A 22,262-nucleotide genomic window follows, 5' to 3' on the forward strand; every position below is an offset into this window, starting at 1 on the left:
GAGTTGAAGTCCACAAGCCTTAAAGTTGCCAAGTTGGTCCAAGAGGGAGTTTTAATGGCTACCTTTGTTATGCAGATCGAATAAGTTAACGAATAAAATTCCAGTTATCGATGAAAAAGGGGTATTTCATAGGGAAAGGAGGCAGCTGATGGCGCTTCTCCGAATGAAACAGAAACGCTAGAGAGAGAGAGAGGAAAAAAAATAGTTTTATTATTTTGCTTTTTTGCATTTTGCAAGCAGGGGTGGGAATGGTCTCCCTCCTCCGCTAAACTTGGACACAGACAAAGAAAAGGAGTTGTGCCTTTCTTTCCCCCCCCCCCAAAGAAACAATTTCCGGCTAGCAATAGCAATAGTTAGACTTATATACCGCTTCATAGGGCTTTCAGCCCTCTCTAAGCGGTTTACAGAGTCAGCAACTTGCCCTCACAGTCTGGGTCCTCATTTCACCCACCTCGGAAGGATGGAAGGCTGAGTCAACCTTTGAGCCGGTGAGATTTGAACCGCCAAACTGCAGTCAGCTGAAGTAGCCTGCAGTGCTGCATTTAACCACTGGGCCACCTCGGCTCTCACCTGCTAATCACCTGCCCTCTTTTGCTCAACCTCTACAGCCCCCAGCCCCCCCCCCAAAAAAATGCCTAGGAAGGTTAAAGCCCCTTGAGGTCCCGTGAGGCTGCGAGCAAAGGAAGGAAGACTATGAAATGATGGGGCCCTTGGAGAAAATTACCGAGAGCCTTCGGACTAGCAAGAGAAGCCAGCTTCAGTTCATCCTGGATGAAATCATGGCAGCGAAGACCATCAGCAAGGAAAAACCCATGTACTTTGGGCGCGGGTGTGTGTGTGTTGCAAGCAGGGGATGGAGCGCAAATATCTGTCTCCGCCGAGGAAGTCGAAGGCAGCAGAGAAAGCAGAATTCTTGGTCCGCTGGGGGTTATCGCAGACCACCGAAGTCTTTCAGGCGACCAACTCTCCCCGTTGGAAAAGGAGGCTGTGCGGGGACAACAGTCTCCAAATCTATCAGTTTGGTCCTGCGTTTCCTGCAGGCCACGCGGAGCAACCGAATAACGAGAGTTGGAAGGTGTTGCAGAAAATGACAGGCGTTAGACTTCTCAGGATAACAGGAAAAGTTTATTTGGCAGCCAGGTTCAGAAAGCGAGCCCATGGCTTAGCATTGCAAGTTCTGAACACCCTTCATTATCGAAGCACACATTCTTATACATTCTCAAAAGCATTGCAACACGGAAACACTTAACACATTTCTTAGTGGTTACCTTGAGGAGAGAAAGCCTTAGAAGGAGATGGGATCTTACTTCTCCTTTTGTTTCAGGTATGGCTTACGTGTTATTAACGAACTTTAATTGAACTTTGTGGTTTGGATTTTTAACACAAGTTTTGACATAGGGACGTTGGCAAGAACATCCTGTGGTTAGTGAATTGGGGACACTTCCTTTAAGCAACTTCTAACTGTCCCTGTTATTCTATTGCAAGTTCCAACTCTTCTCTATGTGACTTTTAATATAGAAGTAAAGGGGTTCTAAGAGAAAGCCTTATAAGGAGATGGGATCTTACTTCTCCTTTTGTTTCAGGTATGGCTTACGTGTTATTAACGAACTTTAATTGAACTTTGTGGTTTGGACTTTTAACACAAGTTTGTCCAGCCTGACCCAGTAGGTTTCACACTTAATGTCCAAATCTCACTTTACAGCTGCTTTAAAGGGGCCTTGGAGGTCCTCTAGTCCAGCCCCAAACCCAAGAGAGATTTGTAAGATGATGAAGGGATCGCCGTTTCTTTTCCAATCCTTCCTGGACTTTCTGCGAGGCCATCAGTCCAAGGGCTCCTCCTGCCAGGTGGAGGTGGGGATGGCCTTATAAGGATCCACGATCAGCTTGGCGCACCTCACCATCATGGCCAGCAGGAAGAGACCCATCAGGGAGAGGAAGGCGAGGCAGATGCCTTGGTTCACATCCACAAAGGGCTCCGTCCCGGGACTTTCCATAACGCTGCGTCTGCTATTTCCCAAAGCACCAGACAAGGAAACAACGGATGAGATTCGGAACAGGGAGAGATTCAACCTGGAAATGAAGAGAAATGTTCTGACAGTGAGAACCATCAACCCATGGAAGAGGAGTTGCCTTCGGAAGTTGTGGGAGCTTCATCCCTGGAGGCTTTCAAGAAGAGACTGGACTGCCCTTGGTCAGGAATGGTGTAGGGTCTCCTGCTTGAGTGGGGGGTTGGACTAGATGACCTACAAGGTCCCTTCCATCTCTGTTAATCTGTTAAGAATATGAAGGACAGTTGCAGGAACTGGGCCTGGCTAGTCTAGTGAAGAGAAGGACCAAGGGAGATATGATAGCATCTTCCGATATTGGAGGGGCTGCCCCAGAGAGGAGGAAGGGGGTCAAGCTATTCTCCAAAGCCCCTGAAGGCCAGAGGAGGAAGAATGGATGGAAACTGACCACGGAGAGATTCAACTTAGAAATAAGGAGGAATTTCCTGACAGGGAGAAGAATCAACCCATGGAAGAGGAGTTGCCTTTGGAAGTTGTGGGAGCTTCATCCCTGGAGGCTTTCAAGGAGAGACTGGACTGACATCTGTCAGGGATGGTGGAGGGTCTCCTGCTTGGGGGGGGTTGGACTGGATGACCTCCAAGGTCCCTTTCCATCTCTGTTAATCTGTTAAATCTGCTTGGCACCAACCTGGTCAAAAGATCGGGGGGGGGGGGGGTGCTGCTGCAAGGAAAGGGATGGTTCTTTGTTGGGAAGAGCCAGGGATCCACTCCGATCCACAGGGAATCCACGGCTGGCACCCCAAAGGCCGTCCCTTGTCCTTCCGAAGAGCCGGGGAGTGGGAGGGCTGCTGGTTGGCCTTGGCTCCAGGCCGCGCCAGGGAAACTGGTCCGTTCTGCTGAGCTGCTCCGGCTTCTCCGAGCTGCCCCTGGAAATATCATTAATACTTCAGAAGGTGGGGCTGCAATACGGTATCACGTTTCTTGCCGTCCCTGCGGAAGGGAGAGAAGGAGCCAGAGATGGTCCCCTCTGGAGGGGGGGGGGATCTGTTTTCCTCCCCCGCTGCTGTCCAAGGAGGATCCAAGCAGGTCTGGTGGGTTGAGACGTTTGGACGGAGTTCCTGAGCATGTGCAAAAGGCCTTCTGGCAACACATTTCTTCCCTCCGCCCCCAAATATTTGGGGGTCCGTCTGGATCTTGTTTGCTGGGGCAACAGGGCAGAAAGCAAAGGAAGGAGGGTCCTCCCGGAAGGGCCTTTGGCAGCGGTGGCCACAATCCGAGGACTGGGCACAGTAAAGGAGGGGGGGGAGCTTTGGGCTGGACTACAACTCCCATCACTCTCAGCCCTCCAGCCCAAAGGATCCCTGTCCTTGGGGGGGTGCGCAGAGCTGGGTTTTTCCTTCTCTTGGGGGAAGCCCAGGGATGTTGTTGCCCCCAAACTTTTCCAAGTAAGGAAGCCCCAAGCGTGTTGGCCCAGGATGATGGGGATTGTTGTCCAAGGGATTCCCTTAGGAGGAGGAGGACGCGTGGGGCACCAAAGCAAATTGAGTTTTAATAGGTCAAGCCAGACTGGTTAGGCTGGGGCAAATGGGCCCTGCAGTGATGGGCAGGGGACGATGGGAGGCCCAGTCCTTGAATGACAGCGGCGTGACGCGGGACCTTTAAGGCGACGTCATCACCTGCTGGCCCGTGACGTCACCCCCGCCCCGCCCCCCGTCCCTTTTCCCCTACTTCTGAGCCGCGCCCCCCTTCCTCGGCGACGGCTTTCCCCTGGGCCACGCCCTCTCTGGCGGCCCGAGCCAATGGGAGCTCGCGATGGCTCCAGCCACCGCCCCCTAGGCCCCGCCCCGGCAGGGCTCGCCCGCCGCCGCCATCTTGGACCTGGCGCGAGCGAGGGGCGGCGGAGTCGGGGCGGGGGGGGCGCCCGCCTGTGTAGCCATGGCAACCGCCGCCGCGGGGCAGGGTGAGTGGGGGGGCTCTCGGGGGGAAAGGGTGGGGGGGGTCTTAGGAGGGCCCTCCTTGCCTGCTGCGGGACTCCCTATCCCATCTTCCGCAGCCAGCGTCCCCGTGACTCTTCCGGACCCTCCTTCCCATCCTCCCCAGCCGCCCCCAGCTCCATCATCCCCCGCCCAGAAGAGCTGGGGGGGGGGCCCGGGATGGTCTGGAAGGCAGCTCCCATAATCCCCAGCCCCCGGGCCAAGGCTGGCAGATCCCCATGGGGCTGTCCGGGCACCGGCAGGACAGCAGGAGCGGCCTCCCCGTCTCAAGGGCCAGGATAGCCGTGCATGGGGCTAGACTGCCCCCCTGCGTTGCTTGTGGAGCGGCCCTTGGAGACAGTCTGCAGCCTCTCCTGTGGAGGGCTCCTTCCAGCCCAAGTCCCATCACTCCCAGCCAGAGAGCAGCAGTGGCTTCCTGGCCCTTCTCCCCATGGGCAGGACCCCGAGTCCCATCACTCCCAACCACAGCAGCATTGGCTTCCTGGTCCCCATGGCCAAGACCCCGAGTCCCATCACTCCCAGACAGAGCAGGACTCCAAATCCCATCACTCCCAGACAGAGCAGCATTGGCTTCCTGGTCCTTCTCCCCATGGCCAGAACCCCGAATCCCATCACTCCCAGACAGAGCAGGACCCCAAGTCCCATCGCTCCCAGCCACAGCAGCATTGGCTTCCTGGTCCCCATGGGCAGGATCCTGGGTCCCATCACTCCCAGACAGAGCAGGACCCTGAGTCCCATCACTCCCAGACAGAGCAGGACTCCAAATCCCATCACTCCCAGACAGAGCAGCATTGGCTTCCTGATCCTTCTCCCCATGGCCAGAACTCCGAGTCCCATCACTCCCAGACAGAGCAGGACCCCGAGTCCCATCGCTCCCAGCCAGGGCAGCGGTGGCTTCCTGATCCTTCTCCCCATGGCCAGAACCCCGAATCCCATCACTCCCAGACAGAGCAGGACCCCGAGTCCCATCGCTCCCAGCCAGGGCAGCGGTGGCTTCCGGATCCTTCTGGAGGGGATCCGGCCTGGCCGGAAGGGCTGCTGTGCTTGATTGAATCTCTGCTGTTTTTGCAAAGCCCGATTGCAAAATCTGGGTTTTTTCCCTCCTTCCCCCTCGGCTTTGAATGCCAAATCCATGCGGTGCTGTTTCATTCAGGACACAGCGAATCAAATACCCATTTAAGGTACAAAAAGTGTCTTTTCGAGAGTTGCCTTTTCCCATCGTGGGCAAAAAAATGAGTTTTGTTTTGCCCCGGAATTAGGTGAAATGAAAGAGCGCGTTCCTGTACGGGCGGTCCTCGACTTACGACCACACCTGAGCCCAAACTTCTTTCTGCTAATTGAGACATTTGTTAAGGGAGCTCTGCCCCATTTTCAACCTTTCTTGCCAGAGTTGTTAAGGGAATCACTGCAGATGTTCTATCTATCTATCTATCTATCTATCTATCTATCTATCTATCTATCTATCTATCTATCTATCTATCTATATCTCTCCCTCTCTCATATCTATCTATCTATCTATCTATCTATCTATCTAATCTAATCTAATCTAATCTAATCTATCTAATCTATCTATCTATAGATGTTCTATCTATCTGTCTGTCTGTCTGTCTATCTATCTATCTATCTATCTATTATATCTATCTCTACCTATCTATCTAATCTATCTATATATCTATCTATATATCATCTATAATCTATCTATCTATCTATCTATCTATCTATCTATCTATCTATCTATCTATCTATCTATCTACAGAAGTTCTATCTATCATCTATCTATCTTCTATTATATCTATCTCTACCTATCTATCTAATCTATCTATATATCTATATCTATATCTATATATCATCTATTATATCTCTATCTATATATCATCTATTATCTATCTATCTATCTATCAATCAATCATCTATCTATCTATCTATCTATATCTTCTATTATATCTATCCCTACCTACCTACCTACCTACCTACCTACCTACCTACCTACCTACCTACCTACCTATCTATCATCTATCCAGACTTTCTACTTCTCTAACCAGCCCTCAGAAACTCTTGCCACAAACATGCACGGAAGCATAATTCATTGATAAAAAACCCCCTCCGGGCTCAGCAAAAACTTTTATCGAACTTCCGTAACTCTTCGTTCTTTTCAGTTCGGGATAGGATCAACTGTGACGTCGCTTGTTATCATTCAAACTTCATAGAGAGGATCCCTGTGAGATAATAACACCGCCCCAGCTGCCTCGGTGTACAGAATTATTTTGGAAATTCCTTGGGAGGAAAATACGTCAGCGCTTGGCCGGCCTCTGGTGTGTTTTGTTTCTGGTTTTGGAGGCAAATAGTTGCAAATATTCTCATTCGGGAAAAAGAGCTTCGGATCGTGTCAGCCGCGGATTTAAAAGTCCCAGGTTTGACTGAGCATTGGTAGGTTCGTTCGTTTTTTTTAAAAGTCCTTTTTGCGCTTGGTGTTAGAAGCTGGAGAGGTTGCAGCCCGGAGAGGATTGAGAACCAGCATGTTTTATGTTGAAAGGGTGGGTTATATGGAGGACTTCTTCTTGTTGCAAAATTGCTACTCCGAATGCTTCTGTTTTCATATTGCAGTTCAGTTTCGAAGCCACCTGCCCGTAAATATTTATCATTAAGCGCAGCAAAAATAGATAAGATTTTTTTCTTTTCCCTTTTTGGCGTTGTCTGTGCAGTCGAGGTATTTTTCTCTCTCAAAAGTCCAAATCTTGCATTTCTTTTTTTTCCTGCCAGGAAATCAAATGAAGTTTAAAACCCTTCTCTGGGAAGAAATTGTGGTGGGTTTTTTCCCCTTGTTTATAGAGACATTCTAGGGAAATCTGGTGTCGGATCCCTTGTGTTCTTCTGCCTCCATCTTTTTAGCTGCTTAAAAAAAAAGTGGGGGGGAGCAGCTTCTAAGAGTGTTTTAGGTGGCTCCCCTAATTTGTTTCTTTGCTTTTACCATTTTTTGCTATTTAATTAAGTTGGGGCCTTTCCCATGGGAATCTTTCGGGGGTGTTTTCTATCCAGCAAAGCCGTCTCGTCTCCAACACGCCCCGTTCGAATTGTGTTTTCCTGCTGCGAAGAATCTTTTCATCTATCCGCGCTTCATAATTCAGTGCAGAGTTTGCAAAGTTTCGGGTTTTTTTCCCCCCCATATGGCATCAATTTTCTTCCTAGGATTCAAGTGGCGTGGAGCAAGCCGTTAGTTCTAGCTAAACCTCTGCGTCTTTGTGGGTTTTCTTCATTTCCATAGTCCAGAGAACTGGTACGATTCTTTCTCTACTCAAATGGAAGGCAAAAAATTTAGATCTCGCTTCAGATACGGCTTAATAGTAATTATCTGTTACGTGTCTCTCATCCTTCCTCCTCTTCGTGCAATCTACTGAATCGAACCACCGGCTGATATCAGACTGGGGGTTTTTCCCTCCTATCGAGTCTGTAATATCTTTACGGGATATAACAACTGAAAGTATTTCATTAACTTGCATTTTTTTAGTTTTCCGGAGAAAGAATCAGTCTCCGACTTTGTTTCTGTACGTTGGAGATGTAAGACAGGTCGTCCTCAAGCTTACGACCACAGTTGAGTGCAGCATTTCTGTTGTTGAGCGAGTTAAGTGAAAACCAGAGTCGTTTTGTTGTGCGTTGAACGGTAAATAAATTCAATAAATGAATGAAATAAACAAATGAAATAAAACAAATGAAATAAACATTCAAATAAACGGCCAGCCCCCCCCCTTCCAAACGGTCCTTGCCGTCGCCCACCGTCCTGTTTCTCCGTCTTTCCAGAAATGGCATCGGACGTCTCTCCCTTGGGGGCTGGTTCGGGCACGTCGGGACCAGCCGCAGGAAGCCTCAGCCAGAGGAGCAGCAAGCGGAGGACGGGGTACGTTAGGAAGGGTCCGCGTGCGGTTTGGCCCCATAACGGGGGCAAAGGAAGAGGCGGGACCTTCTCCACTCAAAGGTGGGGCCTGACCTGGAAGGACTTCGACCCGCCATCCCTAATTTTGTTGCTGTTGCGTTTCAGGCTGGAGTTTGACGAAGATGGCGAAGGGAACAGCAAATTCCTCAGGTGAGCTCCATTCCCACTTCCTGGCAAGGAAGCTATAGAGGTAGGACTGAAGGACAGAACCGGAAGAGGTCATCTAGTCCAGCCCCCTGCTCAAACAGGAGCCCCTACGCCAGAGGTGGGGAGCCAATGTGTCTTTCACGACTTGTGGACTTCAACTCCCAGAATTCCTGAGCCAGCATAAGAGGGCCATGGTTCCCTCACCCTTATACCCCTACACCATTTCAGGCAAATGGTCTTCCAGTCCCCCTCCAGCACCCACAGGTTCCGGAGGCAAGCTGTTCCACTGGCCAATTGTCAGGAAATTCCCCCAGACCAGAATAACAGGAGTCGGAAGGGACCTTGGAGGTCCTCTAGTCGGCCCCCTTGCTCAAGCAGGAAACCCTGGACCATTCCAGGGAAATGGCTGTCCGGCCCCCTTCTTAAAATCCCCCAGTGACAGTCTTGTTAAAGCAAGTGCAGGAGAGATGGGATAAGGGTCTGCTCGATTCAGAGAGAAATGAAGGCTTCAACCTTCGGCCAGGAAGCTGTTTTTTTTTTAAATCCGTCAAAATTCACCCCGCTGACTCTTTTCATGGCATCCTTCTCCTTGTTCTCCTAGGTGCGAGGACGACCAGCTCTCCACGGACAAAGAGCGGTTCGCTAGGTAAGAATTTTGACCCAGCGAGGAGAAGAGCCTCCGGGGGGATTCCTTGAGCCGCAAAGAAGCGGGACGGGATTTCCCGCGTTCGGATGCAAGCAGGACTCCTTCCCCCCCTGATTCCTTGGAAAATACCGGCTTGCTGGAGCCTAACCTGGCCTTGAAATGAAGCCGAGTTCATTAAAACAAGGCTGGAGAGCCTTTCATGTTTCGCTGCCTTTTAATATTATGCAGGGACGCGCCTGGGCTTTTACAATTGCAAAGTGGTTGGCTGGGGAAAAGAGACCGGCTGTGTTTTTATAGTGTACGGTTTGCTAGCACCTAAGTTCATTGCAAACTTCTTCCTTCCCCCCCCCCCTCTCTTTATTTGTCAGTTTCAGGGAATCGCTTTTGGATTTGGCTTTTATTTTTTATTTCCCCCCACCCTGATTTCTGCATAGTTACAGCCGGGCTTGCAAATCAGCCACGATGCATTTTGAGCCTTGGTGATGTTTTTATAGTTGTCCTCTGTTATTTATTTTTCGCTCCTTCATTAAGAGGCCCGTCAAAACATTTGGCAGATGACGCAACAAAATCTCGGATGCAACAGCCCGGCCCTTGACGTGAAAATGGAATAGTGGCCATAGGTGGCAGCTTTTAAGAGGGGGAGGCCTTCGCCTCCTGGCTGGCTGGGGAATTCTGGGAGTTGAAATCCGTTCCTATTAAAGCTGCCGAGATTGAGAAAATGCCGCATTGGAGGCATAAAATCCACTCTGCTGGGCCTGGGACTCAAATGTCTTATTCCACAATCTTCTTTTCTGGAAGAATTCTTGTTTTTCTCTGGTATTTTTCTGTACGGAAGGCGGTTTCTCAGCCTTTTGGGGCAGAGTTTAAACCCCTGGTTCAGAGCCCACCTCCTGAAATAAGTTTCTCTGCGGCTGAAAATCAGCTTCCTTTGCACCTTCCTGGCTCCATCCATCCATCCTCCCCTCCCTCTTTCTCTCCTTTCTCCCCCCCGCTCTCTTTTCTGCGCTGTGAGTCTCTGCTAGGGCTGTTGGGGCACGCCGACCCCCTCCTCCTCCATTGGGCTTCTTCCGGTGAGAACCAGGCCCATAAGCTGGGTCCCCCTCCCACTCTCTTTCTTGGCCTGGGAGGCCACCCCACCCACCTGCGCCCCCTCTGAAGTTTTAGCTTAGCTCACCCGTTTTATTTCTAGGTCCGATGACGAGCAGAGCTCGGCGGATAAGGAAAGATTGGCCAGGTAGGAAAGCCAGAGGTTTGCTTTGGATTCTCGGCGCATGACAAACCACAGTTTGTTCACTTCCCCTCCCCTCCCCCTTCTTCTGCTTCCCACCCCTCATAGCCTCCGCCACCCCCCCACCACCCCCATCGCCTTCCCCGTTCAATCGAGGGCTGGAAAGTGGACACAGAGTTTGGGGGATCAGCTGCTCGGTTGGACACGAGAAGCCGTGGAAAGCCGACCAGGAAGGGTCTGCAGCTGTGGCAGAAACTGGTTGGGTTTCGCCGACTCCTGAAAGCCGCCGTGTCCTGCTTGGAGGGGCTGAGCGGGCCGGAGAGGAAGTGGGGGGGCTGCCTGCGTTAGTGACGCCACCGTAATTCCCGCAGAATTGCTTTTCAAAGGCTGGCCGTCCTTAACGACCACAGTTGAGCCCAACATTTCCAGGGGAAATAGTTGTTGAGTGGGTTTTGTTCCACTTTGCGACCGTCCTCGTTCACTCCGGCTTCCCCAGCGACTGGGCTCGTCGGGAGGTTGCAAAAGGGGAATCTGCGACCGTCGTAAGTGCGAGTCAGTTGCCAAGGTTGGAGGGACTTGCCGTAAAGCACCCCAGCACCCCCCCTGTTTGCCTCTTTTTCCTCCTCTTCATTGCCCCCCCAGACCTTCCTCCTGCCCCACATCACTGAACTCCTGGCCCAGGAAAGGAGATATTTCCTCCCTCCAGAACAACCTAAAACTTTGATTTTTTTCCCCCCTGTTTTAAAAAAACCCACCCGTACAGCCTTCTCTTTCTTCACTACCCACATCCATCCTCCATTCCATGCTTCCGGCTCCTGGTTTTCTTATTGACTATTTTCTCTCTCCCCCCCCCCCCCTTTTTGTTGGAAAGTTTGTAAAACCCTTTTGGGGGTGTTGATGATTTTGCAGCAAGGAAAGTTTCTGCAAAACTGATACTAAACCTGGTTTTTTTTGCGGGGGGGGGGGGGTTCCTTTCCCCCCCTCCCCAGTCGCGATGGTCCTTTCAGCCCCGAGGCAGGTGGGTGCATTCTCTTCCTGCTCCCATCGTCCGGCTTCTGTTTCCTAGAATTTGCCAGAAAGGAAGGAGGCCTGAATAGGCTACGGATCTGCAGGTGGAGATGGAAAGAAAACCAGGCACGCGGGGAATGTATTGAGGGATAGACTGCCTCTGTCCCATGGAGGCTCCGTTCCCAGACCCTTGTTGTCCTCCAAGCCCTTTCCCTGAGCTTCCCAAAAGGCGGTGGCTCTCCGTGTTTTGCTTCGAGCGGAAGGTTGCAACGCTCCTCGAAATCTTGCCTGCTTTTCTCGGTCTGCATGCCCGGCACGCATCCTCGTTTCCAAGCCTTAACACCTCGTGGCCCTCTTTCCGTTCTCCTTTCTCCATTTCCCCACCCGTCAACTCTCTCTTTCTCTCTCTCTATTTTCTTTTTCTTTTTGAGCCCGGCAGTTTCTTGCAACCTGGCCTCCTTTTCTCTCCGCTTCTCTCTCCATCCCCAGGGAGAACCACAGCGAGATCGAACGCCGACGGCGGAACAAGATGACCGCTTACATCACCGAGCTCTCTGACATGGTGCCCACCTGTAGCGCCCTGGCCCGCAAGCCGGACAAGTTGACCATCCTGCGCATGGCCGTCTCTCACATGAAGTCGCTGCGGGGCACTGGGAACACCTCCACGGATGGCACCTACAAGCCATCTTTCCTCACCGACCAGGTGAGGGATGGGGCTGGGCGGGTGTGCGTTTGTGACCTCTGATGTCCGGAGCAAAGAGGGTGGAGGGAGGAGAAGAAACTAGCAATAGCCCTTAGACTTATAAACCGCTTCCCACTGCTTTCCAGCCCTTTTTAAGCAGTTTACTGAGTCGGCCTATTGCCCCCCCCAAATTGTTCCTCGTTTTACTGATCTCGGAAGGACGGCAGGTTGAGTCAACCTTGAGCCGGTCAGGATTGAACTGCTGGCAGTGGGCAGAATTAGCCTGCAATGCTGCCTTCTAAGGGACGTGGTGGCTAAGACGCCGAGCTCGTCAATCAGGAAGGTCGGCAGTTTGGCAGTTCGAATACCGAGCACCACGTAACGGAGCGAGCCCCCATTCCTTGTCCCAGCTTCTGCCAACCGAGCAGTTCGAAAGGACGTAAAAATGCAAGTAGAGAAATAGGAGCCACCTTTGGTGGGAAGGGAACAACGTTCCATGCGCCTTCGGCGTTGAGCCATGCCGGCCACATGACCACGGAGACGTCTTCGGACAGCGCTGGCTCTTTGGCTTTGAAACGGAGATGAGCACCGTCCCCTAGAGTCGGGAACGACTAGCACATATGTGCAAGGAAAAGCTTTACCTTTATCTATACTGAATTTGAACCATAACTGAATTTGAATTTCAATTAATCGACGGAACAGCTTCCAGCCAGAAGTTGTGAGCGCTCCAAAACTGAACAGCCATTTGTCCAGAATTGTATAGGGTCTCCAGGCTTCAGCAGAGGGTTGGACTAGTAGACCTCCAAGGTCCCCTTCCAACTCTTGTTATTTTGTTCTTCTGCTGCCCTTTGCAGAACTGCGTAGTTCTGCTTTGAACCCGCGGCTCGTGTCCATGGTGCGGCCAGGGTGCAGGAGAGTTGGCAGCCTTGCGTGAGCGCCCGCATCAGAGGAGGCTCCTTGGCCCCTTTCGACGCCGCAGCCTCCGGCCCGCGCTCCGTTTCACTTTCCCTCTCTCTCCGCAGGAGCTGAAACACTTGATCCTGGAGGCGGCCGACGGCTTCCTCTTCATCGTCTCCTGTGAGACGGGCCGGGTGGTTTACGTCTCCGACTCTGTGACGCCCGTCCTGAACCAGCCGCAGTCGGAGTGGTTCGGCAGCACCCTCTACGACCAGGTGCACCCCGACGACGTGGAGAAGCTGCGGGAACAGCTCTCCACCTCGGAGAACGCGCTGAGCGGTAGGTTTCCCCCCAGCTGAGCTCGGTTGTGGGACGCGGGAGAGCCGGCAGCCGCTTCGACTCGGCGGCTGGAAGCAGCCCAGTCCTCATTTTGTGGCTTGGCTTCCGCAGGCCGCATCCTGGATCTGAAGACGGGGACGGTCAAGAAGGAGGGTCAGCAGTCCATGAGGATGTGCATGGGTTCCCGTAGGTCCTTCATCTGTCGGATGAGGTGTGTTGTGCTGGAGGGGGCAGCGTGCCGGGGGTGTCCACTTTAAGATTTGCTATAGGGATGCGGTGGCTCAGTGGCTAAGACGCTGAGCTTTGCCGATCAGAAAATGTTGGCAGTTTGGCCGTTCGAATCCCTAGCTCCGCGTAACGGAGTGAGCTCCCGTTGCTTGTCCCAGCTTCTGCCAACCTAGCAGTTCGAAAGCAGGTAAAAAATGCAAGTAGAAAAATAGGAGCCACCTTTGGTGGGAAGGGAACAGCGTTTTGGGCGCCTTCGGTGTTGAGTCATGCTGGCCACATGACCATAGAGACGTCTTCGGACAGCGCTGGCTCTTCGGCTTTGAAACGGAGATGAGCAGCGCCCCCTAGAGTTGGGAACGACCAGCACAGATGTTTGAGGGAAACCTTTACCTTTAAGCTTTGCTGGCTGGGGAATTCTGGGAGTTGAAGTCCACCCCTCTTAAAATGGCACCGGTTGGACCCCCCCCTGACTTAAGCCTGGTTCTTTTTAACCACCGTTCAACAGGGAAAAGGACTGAAGGACGGGTAGTTCGGTCAGCAGAGGGAAGGGCTCACGTAACACTGGCCAGGACACCTTTCTGAGGGACGGGGGGGGGGCCCTGCCAGTTTAGCTGACCCGTGCCGTGGAGGCCTCTGCAGGCAACGTCTCTCTCTCTCTCGCCGAAATCCGGATATATTTTTTTTCTTTTTTAATCCCTGGTTCTGCAGATGTGGGAACGCAACCGTCGATCCCGTCTCCATGAACCGGCTCAGCTACATGAGGAATCGGTGCAGGTAAATGATGGCGGGGAGGGAAGGAAATGACGGAGGATGAAGATGCCAGGTTTTTTTTTGGGGGGGGGGAAATGTAAAGGCCGGGGGGGTGGAGGGGAAGAGCAGAGGGTCCCCCTTTTTTTCTTTGAGAGCAGGGATTGCAAAAGAAGAAGGTCTTCGGTGCCATTTGGGGGGGGGGTTCATTTGGAAGGGGACAGCCCGGCGGCTTTCAGATTTCAAAAGAAGGACAGATTTATCTGGGTTTCGGTCACTTATAAAACCTTGTCAAATCTCTTCTCCTTCCAGGAACGGGCTGGGTGCCATCAAAGAGGGGGAGCCCCATTTTGTGGTTGTCCACTGCACGGGCTACATCAAAGCTTGGCCACCGGCAGGTAACTTACCTGGGCCTCCCCCCCTTCTCCCCCCTTGACAATCGTGCCACGGTCCAGCTGCCTGGCTCCCCCCCCTCTTGTTTCTGACATCTTGTAATTATTAAAACCTACCATGGAGGGGGGCAGAGAAACCCCAAACCGTCGCCTTCTGGACTCGAACCGGTTGTGAATTCAAATCCTCCTCCTTCCCAGGAGTTTCCCTGCCCGACGATGATCCGGATTCTGGACAGGGCAGCAAATTCTGCCTGGTGGCCATCGGCAGGTTGCAGGTAGGCCGGAGAGGGGTGCAGCCGTGTGGGGCTCGTCCCCCCCCCCAATCTCTCCAAAGCTCCTGAAGGACAGTGGGTCGCCTGGAGGATAAAGCCCACTCCCCCAAATTCACTGGGGCTTTCTCCCCTTCCTTCCCAGGTCACCAGCTCCCCCAGCTGCGCAGACATGAACACCGTGTGTCAGCCCACCGAGTTCATCTCCCGCCACAACACGGACGGGCTGTTCACCTTCGTGGACCACCGCTGCATGGCCACCGTGGGCTACAAGCCCCAGGTAGCGTCCCGGAACTCCTCCTCCCCCGTGACCCCAAAGGACGGAGGGGGGGGGCTGCTCTGCAAATGGTGTCTCTCCTCTGTGCCAGGAACTCCTGGGGAAGGACATCGTCGAGTTCTGCCATCCGGAAGACCAGCATCTGTTGAGGAACAGCTTCCAGGAGGTAAACCCACCACAGAGTAGCTCAACCTCGGCCATCAGCACAGCTGGGATTGGCTAATGGGTGTCCAGGTTGAGAGCAGAGGGCTTGGAGAGAGAGAGAGAGAGAGTAGGGGGCTTGCAAAGGGTCCATAACACGGCATTCCACCCCATAACCATCCTCACCCACTCCGGCCTTCCAGGCGCCCGTTGAAAGGAGTGGCCCAGGAGCCGCCAAGTCTCCAAACTTGCCCACCTTGAAGACTTGTGGACTTCCTGGCTGAGGAATTCTGGGAGTGGAAGTCCACAAGTCTTAAAGTGGGCCAAGTTTGGAGACACCCCCCCCCACTTCAGGCGTAGAGCGCTCTGCCTCGCGAGTCCAAGAGACTCCATTGTCTCTTGGGACCCCTCGTATTAGAGCAAGATGGCAGGGCACATCCTCCCTCCCCCCCCCCCAACTTCGGAGGGCGCTTTGGCCCTTCCAAAGGCCGGTGGGGGGACCCCTCAGGGGCCTTGCGGGTCAGCCCCGGGCCCTCGGCGGCGTCTGATGGGGTCCCACCCCTTTTTCCAGGTGGTGAAGTTAAAGGGCCAGGTGATGTCCGTCATGTTCCATTTCCGATCCAAGAACCGCGAATGGCTCTTGATGCGGACTAGCTCCTTCACTTTCCAGAACCCCTACTCGGACGAGATCGAGTACATCATCTGCACCAACACCAACGTAAAGTACGTAACCCCTGCCTGCGCCCACCTTCCCCTCGAGGAGGAGGAGGGCTTTCCGGTCACCTGCTTCCCCCCCAAAAAAAAACATCCAGGAAAATCACCCCACAGCTGTCAAAAGAGGGGGAAGAACTTTAGTTCTGCAGAGGCTCAGCCGTGCTTCTTTGCGATTGGCCGGCCTGCTGTGATGTCAGGGTGAGCGGGCGGGACTTTCTCACGGGGAGGAGGGGGGGGTGTCAGCCAGCGGGAGGGGCCCCTCGGCCTCCCGCCATCATTTCTTGGCTTGAGTGATGCGTAGAGAGAGCCGATAAGAGCCGAGGTGGCGCAGTGGTTAAATGCAGCACTGCAGGCTACTGCTAGATCAGCAGGTCAGCGGTTCAAATCTCACCGGCTCAGGGTTGACTCAGCCTTCCATCCTTCCGAGGTGGGTAAAATGAGGACCCAGATTGTTGGGGGCAATATGCTGACTCTCTGTAAACCGCTTAGAGAGGCCTGAAAGGCCTATGAAGCGGTATATAAGTCTAACTGCTATTGCTATATGGGTTTAACCGTTGCGGTCTCCGGAAAAACCAACCATCTCCATCCCCATCTCCATTGTTTAGCTTCAGGGTTGGGGGGCAGGAAAAAACCACCGCGCCTAAACCAAGAGGGGCTGGAGGGGATGGGGGGGGAGGTCTGCAGACCAAGCGGCAAGAGTCCACGTTGCCTCAGGAGCCCCCCAAGGATGAGGGTCTTCCTGGAAAGGCAGGAGCAGCATCTCAGAGGGCTTTGGGAGTTGACGGACGTTGATGGCCTGGAGTGCTTTGCAAAGCTGCGAAAGCTTCCTTGGTTCGACCGAGGAGTTTAACTCCTGGGTGCCAAGCCTCCCCCCCACCCCCCCCCGGTCTGTGTCCCCGAAGGGGCTGCCTCATGGTTTTCCTTCCCCTTCATTGCAGAAATACCGGCCAGGACACTCGCCCTGCCAGCTCGAACCCGATGCAGAGACCCCAGCTAGGCCCCAATGTCAGCCTGCCTTTGGAGATGGGTCCAGGGCACCTGGCCGCCAGGTAAAGGCCTGTTTGGAGGACTCGGAGGCCCCTGGGCTCGCTTCTCTCTGCACCCACCGCCCCCGGGCTGTTCCCTGATCTGAGTCTCTGCCTTTTAGGGCCCAACCAGCACAGCCGGCAGAGCTGGACGTGGTTCCCGGGAGAGAAAGCTTAGCCAGCTACGAGCACCCGCAGGTAAGGGGGCCGAGGGGAGGGGCAGGTGCCGGGGGGCGGGCTGGAAACGCAGGCGGTGAGTAAATGTTTCTCTTTCTCTCCAGGCTGCCCTTCAGGCCGTGAGCACCCCTGGCGCCGAGCACAGCAAGCCTCTGGAGAAGGCCGAGGTCCTCTTCGGGCAGGAGCCGGACCCTCGCTTCAGCGAGATGTATAGTGGCATCAGCCCAGGTGTGAGATGGAGGGGAAAGGCCTTTTTTCCTGCAATCTCCCTTCCATGGGGGGGGGGGGGCGGTTTCCAAACCGCGCCTGTATCCAACATCCCCGTTGGGGGGTCTCTCGTTCTCTCTCGCAGACCGGATGAAGCCCATTTCAGCCAACTCGGTGGCCACCAGCCAGCCCCTCTTCGCCCCAGGGAACAGTTTCGGGGCTTCCCGCCCGGCTGAGGGCTTCCGGTAAGGCTCTCTAGCCGCCTCCATTTCTTCCACGAAGGCTCTTCCCTTTACGACGAAGCAGCCGTTCCGGCAAGGCTGCACCGCCCATTCCCCGAAAGGATGAGAATTTGGGGGGTGTTTGAGGACGGGGCACCCTGGGGGGTCTCCCCTTCAGCGGTTGCGGTCAGGATCTCCCAAGCAGGGTCTTCCTTCCGTTCTGCTCTTCCTTCCCGACAGCAGCAGCAGCAGCCTGGCGCCCCCAGTGAACGTCCTGCAGCCTAGCCGGACGCACTCGACCTCCGCCGGACCCATCCTGGCCCACCTCTCTCGCCATGCCAGCCCCAGTCAGGTCTCCGGAAGCGCCTGGGCTTCGGGATCGCGTCCACCTTTTGCGGCCCAAGTAATTTTGTCTTCCTTCGGCTGTTCTTTCTTCCTCTGCATCTCCCCCCCCCTTCCCCAAACAGTCTGCCTTAGGGTCAAGGGTGAGAACGCCAAGAGCTGCCTCTTCGCCTACTGACCGGTGGCCTCTCTCGTTGGCGGGGTTTTTGATTCGGGCTCTTCTTCACCTCTTAGAAAGTTTGGGAAATTCATGGCTTCCTTCCTTTCTCCTTTTTGCTTCTCCTCCAGCCAGCGGCTTCCCAGCCAGTGAAGACTCGCCCCCCGTCGTTTGCCATGGGCAGCTTCCAGGCCACGCCGTCCTCCTTCAGCCCCATGCCGAATCCCGGTTCCGCGGCCTCGCCAGCCGGAGCTCCCTACCCAAACCTTGCCGGTCGGAACGCCCCTTTCGGTAAGTTCCCTGGGCTGCCCGTCAGAGCCGCCAGCTTTGGGCTTCGGCCTCCTTGTAGCTGTGACGCCTTCGTGGTCCAATCGTTAAATGAGCTTCTTTGCAGAGCTGGGAAGGACCCCAGAGGCCATTTAGCTGTGCCTTTCTGACCCAGTTGAAAGTTCAAGATCTTTCCCCCACACCCACAAGTACATCACATGGTCCAATCTTCCATTGCCACGAAGACACAGAGTCCACCCATTCACTTCCGGCCAGGTGCAGAGACAAAAGATGGCCTTGACTTTCTAAGAAGAATGTTGTTATGGCTACATATCACCCAACTCTCCACATAATTCCCCCTTCCCAGTTTCCCACAGTAGAAAGTGTGGCAGGCCTGACGTCCAAAAAGAAAAGGGCTTGCAGACATGACACTTTGGTCACTTGTGGGAATCTCCTTCCTGCCAGTCAGCCTTTTCAGATACACCAGATGAGCCAATTCTCCTTTATAGTACGGCCGCACGAACAAGTTGGAAAGTCCAAGTTTCCCCACTGTTTCTTTTACAGCCTGAGAAACTAGGGAGGGTTTCTCCGCCCGTTGTGTAGCAGTGGGCTCGGTCGTCTCTTCTCTAAATAGCAATAGCAATAGCAGTAGACTTATATACCGCTTCATAGGCCTTTCAGGCCTCTCTAAGCGGTTTACAGAGAGTCAGCATATTGCCCCCAACAATCTGGGTCCTCATTTTACCCACCTCGGAAGGATGGAAGGCTGAGTCAACCCTGAGCCAGTGAGATTTGAACCGCTGACCTGCTGATCTAGCAGTAGCCTGCAGTGCTTGCATTTAACCACTGCGCCATCTTGGCTCAATGTTCCCATTCCCTTGCTGGATCTTCCCAAGGCCTGTCTTTCTCACTGACTGCTATCCTTCCTCAGCTGCTGGAGAGAGCGGGCAGAATCCGGCCCCGTTCCAGGCGCGGACGGCAGAAGGAGTCGGCGTTTGGCCACAGTGGCAGAGCTCAGGCGAGTCCCATGTCCAGCAGCAGCAGCAGCCTGCCCAGCCGGAGGTCTTCCCGGTGAGTCAGCTGACCGAGAAGCAATCAAGTGGGGGGGGGGAGTGGAAGAAGTCCTCGACGTACGGCCATCTGTTTAGCAACGGCTCGAAATCAAAAGACGTTTTCAGAAGACGTTACAATGGTCACACACACACACACACCCCTGAGTCACCAGGCCACAATTCAAGCACTATGACAACCGGTTCACCTTTAGGAAGGTTGCAGTGCCTTGCCATCATAAAAGAGCCGAGGTGGCGCAGTGGTTAAATGCAGCACTGCAGGCTACTTCAGCTGACTGCTAGTTCTGCAGTTCGGCTGTTCAAATCTCACCGGCTCAGGGTTGACTCAGCCTTCCATCCTTCCGAGGTGGGTAAAATGAGGACCCGGATTGTTGTTGGGGGGCGATATGCTGACTCTGTAAAACCGCTTAGAGAGGGCTGAAAGCCCTAGGAAGCGGTATATAAGTCTAACTGCCATTGCTATTGCTATCATGTGATCACAATTGTGACCTTCTAGCTGTATTTGCTTAACAACTACCATAAAAATCGATCGTAAAATTGGGTCTGATGACTTGCTTAAAGACCGCATCATCCCTCAGCAACCGAAATCCTAGTCCCAGCTGTGGTCGTAAGTCGAGGGATGAGAGCTGGTTAGGAAAACGCAGATCCTTTTTTCCGGCTCGCCCCCCTGCGTTGGTCTCCTCACCTCTTGGACCCTTCATAAGTTCCCCCAATTTAATCACAGGCCTTATTTTATTCCGGATTTTGCTGATGGCTCCTTCCTTTTCTTTTTCTTCCTCTTTTGGCTTCCCAGGATATGCTGTCAATGCTGGGGGAACAAGGAACCAACTACAGCAATGAAGAGTTTCCCGAACTGAATATGTTTCCGCCCTTTTCGGAGTAAGCGAGGGAGGCGACCTGCCCCCCTGATGGGACATTATTCTGTGTAGCAGCGAGGAGGAGGGGAGGGGGGTCTCTTCTTCGCTCCCCCTGACTTTTTGCAAAGAGCCCCCAAGTCTTCCTGTGTGTCGGGGTGGGGTGGGGAGAAGCCTCACGGGGGAGTCACGAACACAGGCAAACTGAGAGGCTGCATCTCCCCACCAAATCTCTGGGGCTGCCTCCCTGCCAGCCCGCAACGGACGTTACTTTTGGAGACGTATTCAAGCAATCTTAGAAGGAACCGAAGGGGTGTATTTTTTCCCCCCCCTTCCCCATCCAACATGGGAAAAGATGCTTGGGAAGGGAAATGGTCAGCAAGGGGTTCCTCCCACCCCCCCCTCCGGTCTTTAATTTTTAATTCTATGGCGTAATCTTTTATACCTACCTTGTATTCTCGTTTATACACGTGGCGGGAGCCGAATTTTGTCAAGAGAGGCTCCTGCTTCGAAGGCGGTTTTGTGACAGGGAGAACTCCCCCCCCCCCCCGTATTTCTTCCCTTGATACGCGTGTCTCTCTTTATCTCTCTCACAAGCAGTATTAATGAAATGTGGGGTGGGTGGGGGTGGCCTGACATCCCCCCCCCCCCCCCCAATCTCCTCATCCGGTCCTTTTGTTGGTTAACTTGTCTTTTCCACACTTCTTTCGGGCCACGTTGTGCTCTGCGCTTGGAGACTGTGCTGGCACAATCTTCTTCGTAAAAATCCCCCTTTTGGGTGGGGGGGGTGCGATTGACAATCATGGTAGACTGCCAAGAGAAAAACGGTCCCTGTTTTAGGAATAATGTTTAGAGCCCTGATTCAGGGAGGGGCTGTCCCGTCCTCGGAAATTAGGGAAAGGATGCTGGTTTAATCCTGGAGGCAACCAAGGGAAGCACTGATGCCATCGGGACTCAGTTGATTGCTCTCCAACCCGGGCGATTATCATGGGTCGGGGTGCTTTCCGGCGCCCCCTTCCCGATCTGTGTGAAGCCCTTTTCCTCTTTCCTTGTATGCGCTTCCCCACGGGGACACCTAAAAGCCATAAAAAAAATTGCACAAAGAGCACACGGCGTTTTGTCTTCCTTGAGATTGCCAAACCTCTCTCCTTGCTTTCACCCGTCGGAAGCGAAAGGCACAGGTTGTCCCTTAAAACCCTTATCAGGTTTCCCAGCCGTCGCCGTCCAGGTTTATTTCCTTTTTTTCATTCCAAAGAAAAGAATGTTTTTCTCCTCCCTTCGTGGAAAGCTTTGTCAATTCCCGCCTCCCCCACCGGCCATACACTCGGGGGAGTGGTGGGCAAACATGTTCTTGAAATGGGCACAAGGAGAAACTGCTCTTTTCAGGAAGTCTGGGTGGCCGTAATCCTGCAACTGAACATGGCTCTGGATTGAGGAAAAAAAAAAGAGCAAGCTAGTTCCTAGTCCTCGTTCCATTGGTAGCTAAATTGGCCCCTCTCGTGTCCCTAACAATACTGTAGAGTGCTGGTGGATGGAGAGGTTTGACCAGCCTAGCAGGGCTCGGTTTTCATTTTTCCAAACTGAGGGCATCTTCTCCAGCTGTTTGTTCCTCCTATCCAGCTGCAGCTCCATTATAGCTTTGTGGCAACTTAGAATTTTAAAAGATTGTTCTGCCTGCGGGAGCTTTCCTCCCTCCTCCTGCCAGAGGTAAATTCCTCCACCCTGTGCCATCGCCTCTTCCCGCTCGAAAGACTCGGAAAACCGGGGGGGGACCCGTTGCCACACTTTGGGGGTTTGGAGGGTGTTTGCTTGCAAGCTCGCATTTTGTAGGAAGCATCAGGATGTTGCCAGGCTCTTGAAGTATATGGATGCTCTTGGTCTCTCTTTGCAAAGGCTTATCTGCACTGTTTGCAAAAAAGAAAAGAAATATAATTTTCCTCAGCCGGGGAAGAAGAATCAAGTTATGGAAAAGTTGCCCTGTTTTGCATTTCCAGAATATCCAGAAGAAGAAAAAAAAGGGGGTGGGGGGCAAAGAGAGAGAGAGAACAGTCATGTGATTAATTGGGTTCAGGGTTAAATTCTCCATATGGGGGTTGTGGATGCATTTCTAACTAGTTTCCCTGCCTCAAAATAGGGTAAAGTGGTTCCGATTCAGAAATCGATTTGGAGACCGGCCTCCTTAGAAGAAGAAGCAATCACAGTTTTCTTGGGTGAATTAAATCTTAAAAAACCGCATGACTCAGTCACATGTTTTTACTTAATTTTTTTTCTTCTTCTTCCACATCATGTTTTTTCCCTT

The 22,262-nt window shown here is 53.2% G+C and overlaps 2 protein-coding genes across 5 annotated transcripts; one reads left to right on the forward strand and one right to left on the reverse strand.

Moving 5' to 3' along the window:
* Positions 1-1,794: 1,794 nt before the first annotated feature.
* CTXND2 (cortexin domain containing 2) lies at positions 1,795-1,994 on the reverse strand. Its single transcript, XM_087703681.1, has one exon. The coding sequence runs from the start codon at positions 1,992-1,994 to the stop codon at positions 1,821-1,823; it is 174 nt and encodes a 57-aa protein (XP_087559807.1). The 3' UTR covers positions 1,795-1,820.
* Positions 1,995-3,834: 1,840 nt separating this feature from the next.
* Positions 3,835-21,071, forward strand: ARNT (aryl hydrocarbon receptor nuclear translocator). Of its 4 annotated transcripts, none has more exons than XM_087705017.1 (22): positions 3,835-3,966; positions 7,796-7,892; positions 8,034-8,078; positions 8,677-8,721; positions 9,911-9,955; positions 11,447-11,660; positions 12,662-12,875; positions 12,987-13,086; positions 13,812-13,877; positions 14,163-14,248; positions 14,441-14,517; positions 14,657-14,791; positions 14,880-14,954; positions 15,501-15,652; positions 16,582-16,692; positions 16,791-16,866; positions 16,950-17,073; positions 17,198-17,297; positions 17,514-17,676; positions 17,904-18,063; positions 18,971-19,110; positions 19,903-21,071. In XM_087705017.1, exons 1-22 carry the CDS (start codon positions 3,942-3,944, stop codon positions 19,990-19,992), a joined length of 2,340 nt encoding a protein of 779 aa, XP_087561143.1. In that variant the 5' UTR covers positions 3,835-3,941; the 3' UTR covers positions 19,993-21,071. The 4 variants fall into 4 exon arrangements, with proteins under 4 accessions (XP_087561143.1, XP_087561144.1, XP_087561145.1 ...); XM_087705018.1 differs by having other exon boundaries at positions 17,517-17,676; XM_087705019.1 differs by lacking the exon at positions 9,911-9,955.
* Positions 21,072-22,262: the final 1,191 nt, after the last annotated feature.

The sequence above is a fragment of the Thamnophis sirtalis genome, unplaced genomic scaffold (assembly GCF_051295495.1).
Source record: "Thamnophis sirtalis isolate CommonGarterSnake01/CBP01778 unplaced genomic scaffold, rThaSir2_p1.2 scaffold_2, whole genome shotgun sequence".
Taxonomy (NCBI): domain Eukaryota; kingdom Metazoa; phylum Chordata; class Lepidosauria; order Squamata; family Natricidae; genus Thamnophis; species Thamnophis sirtalis.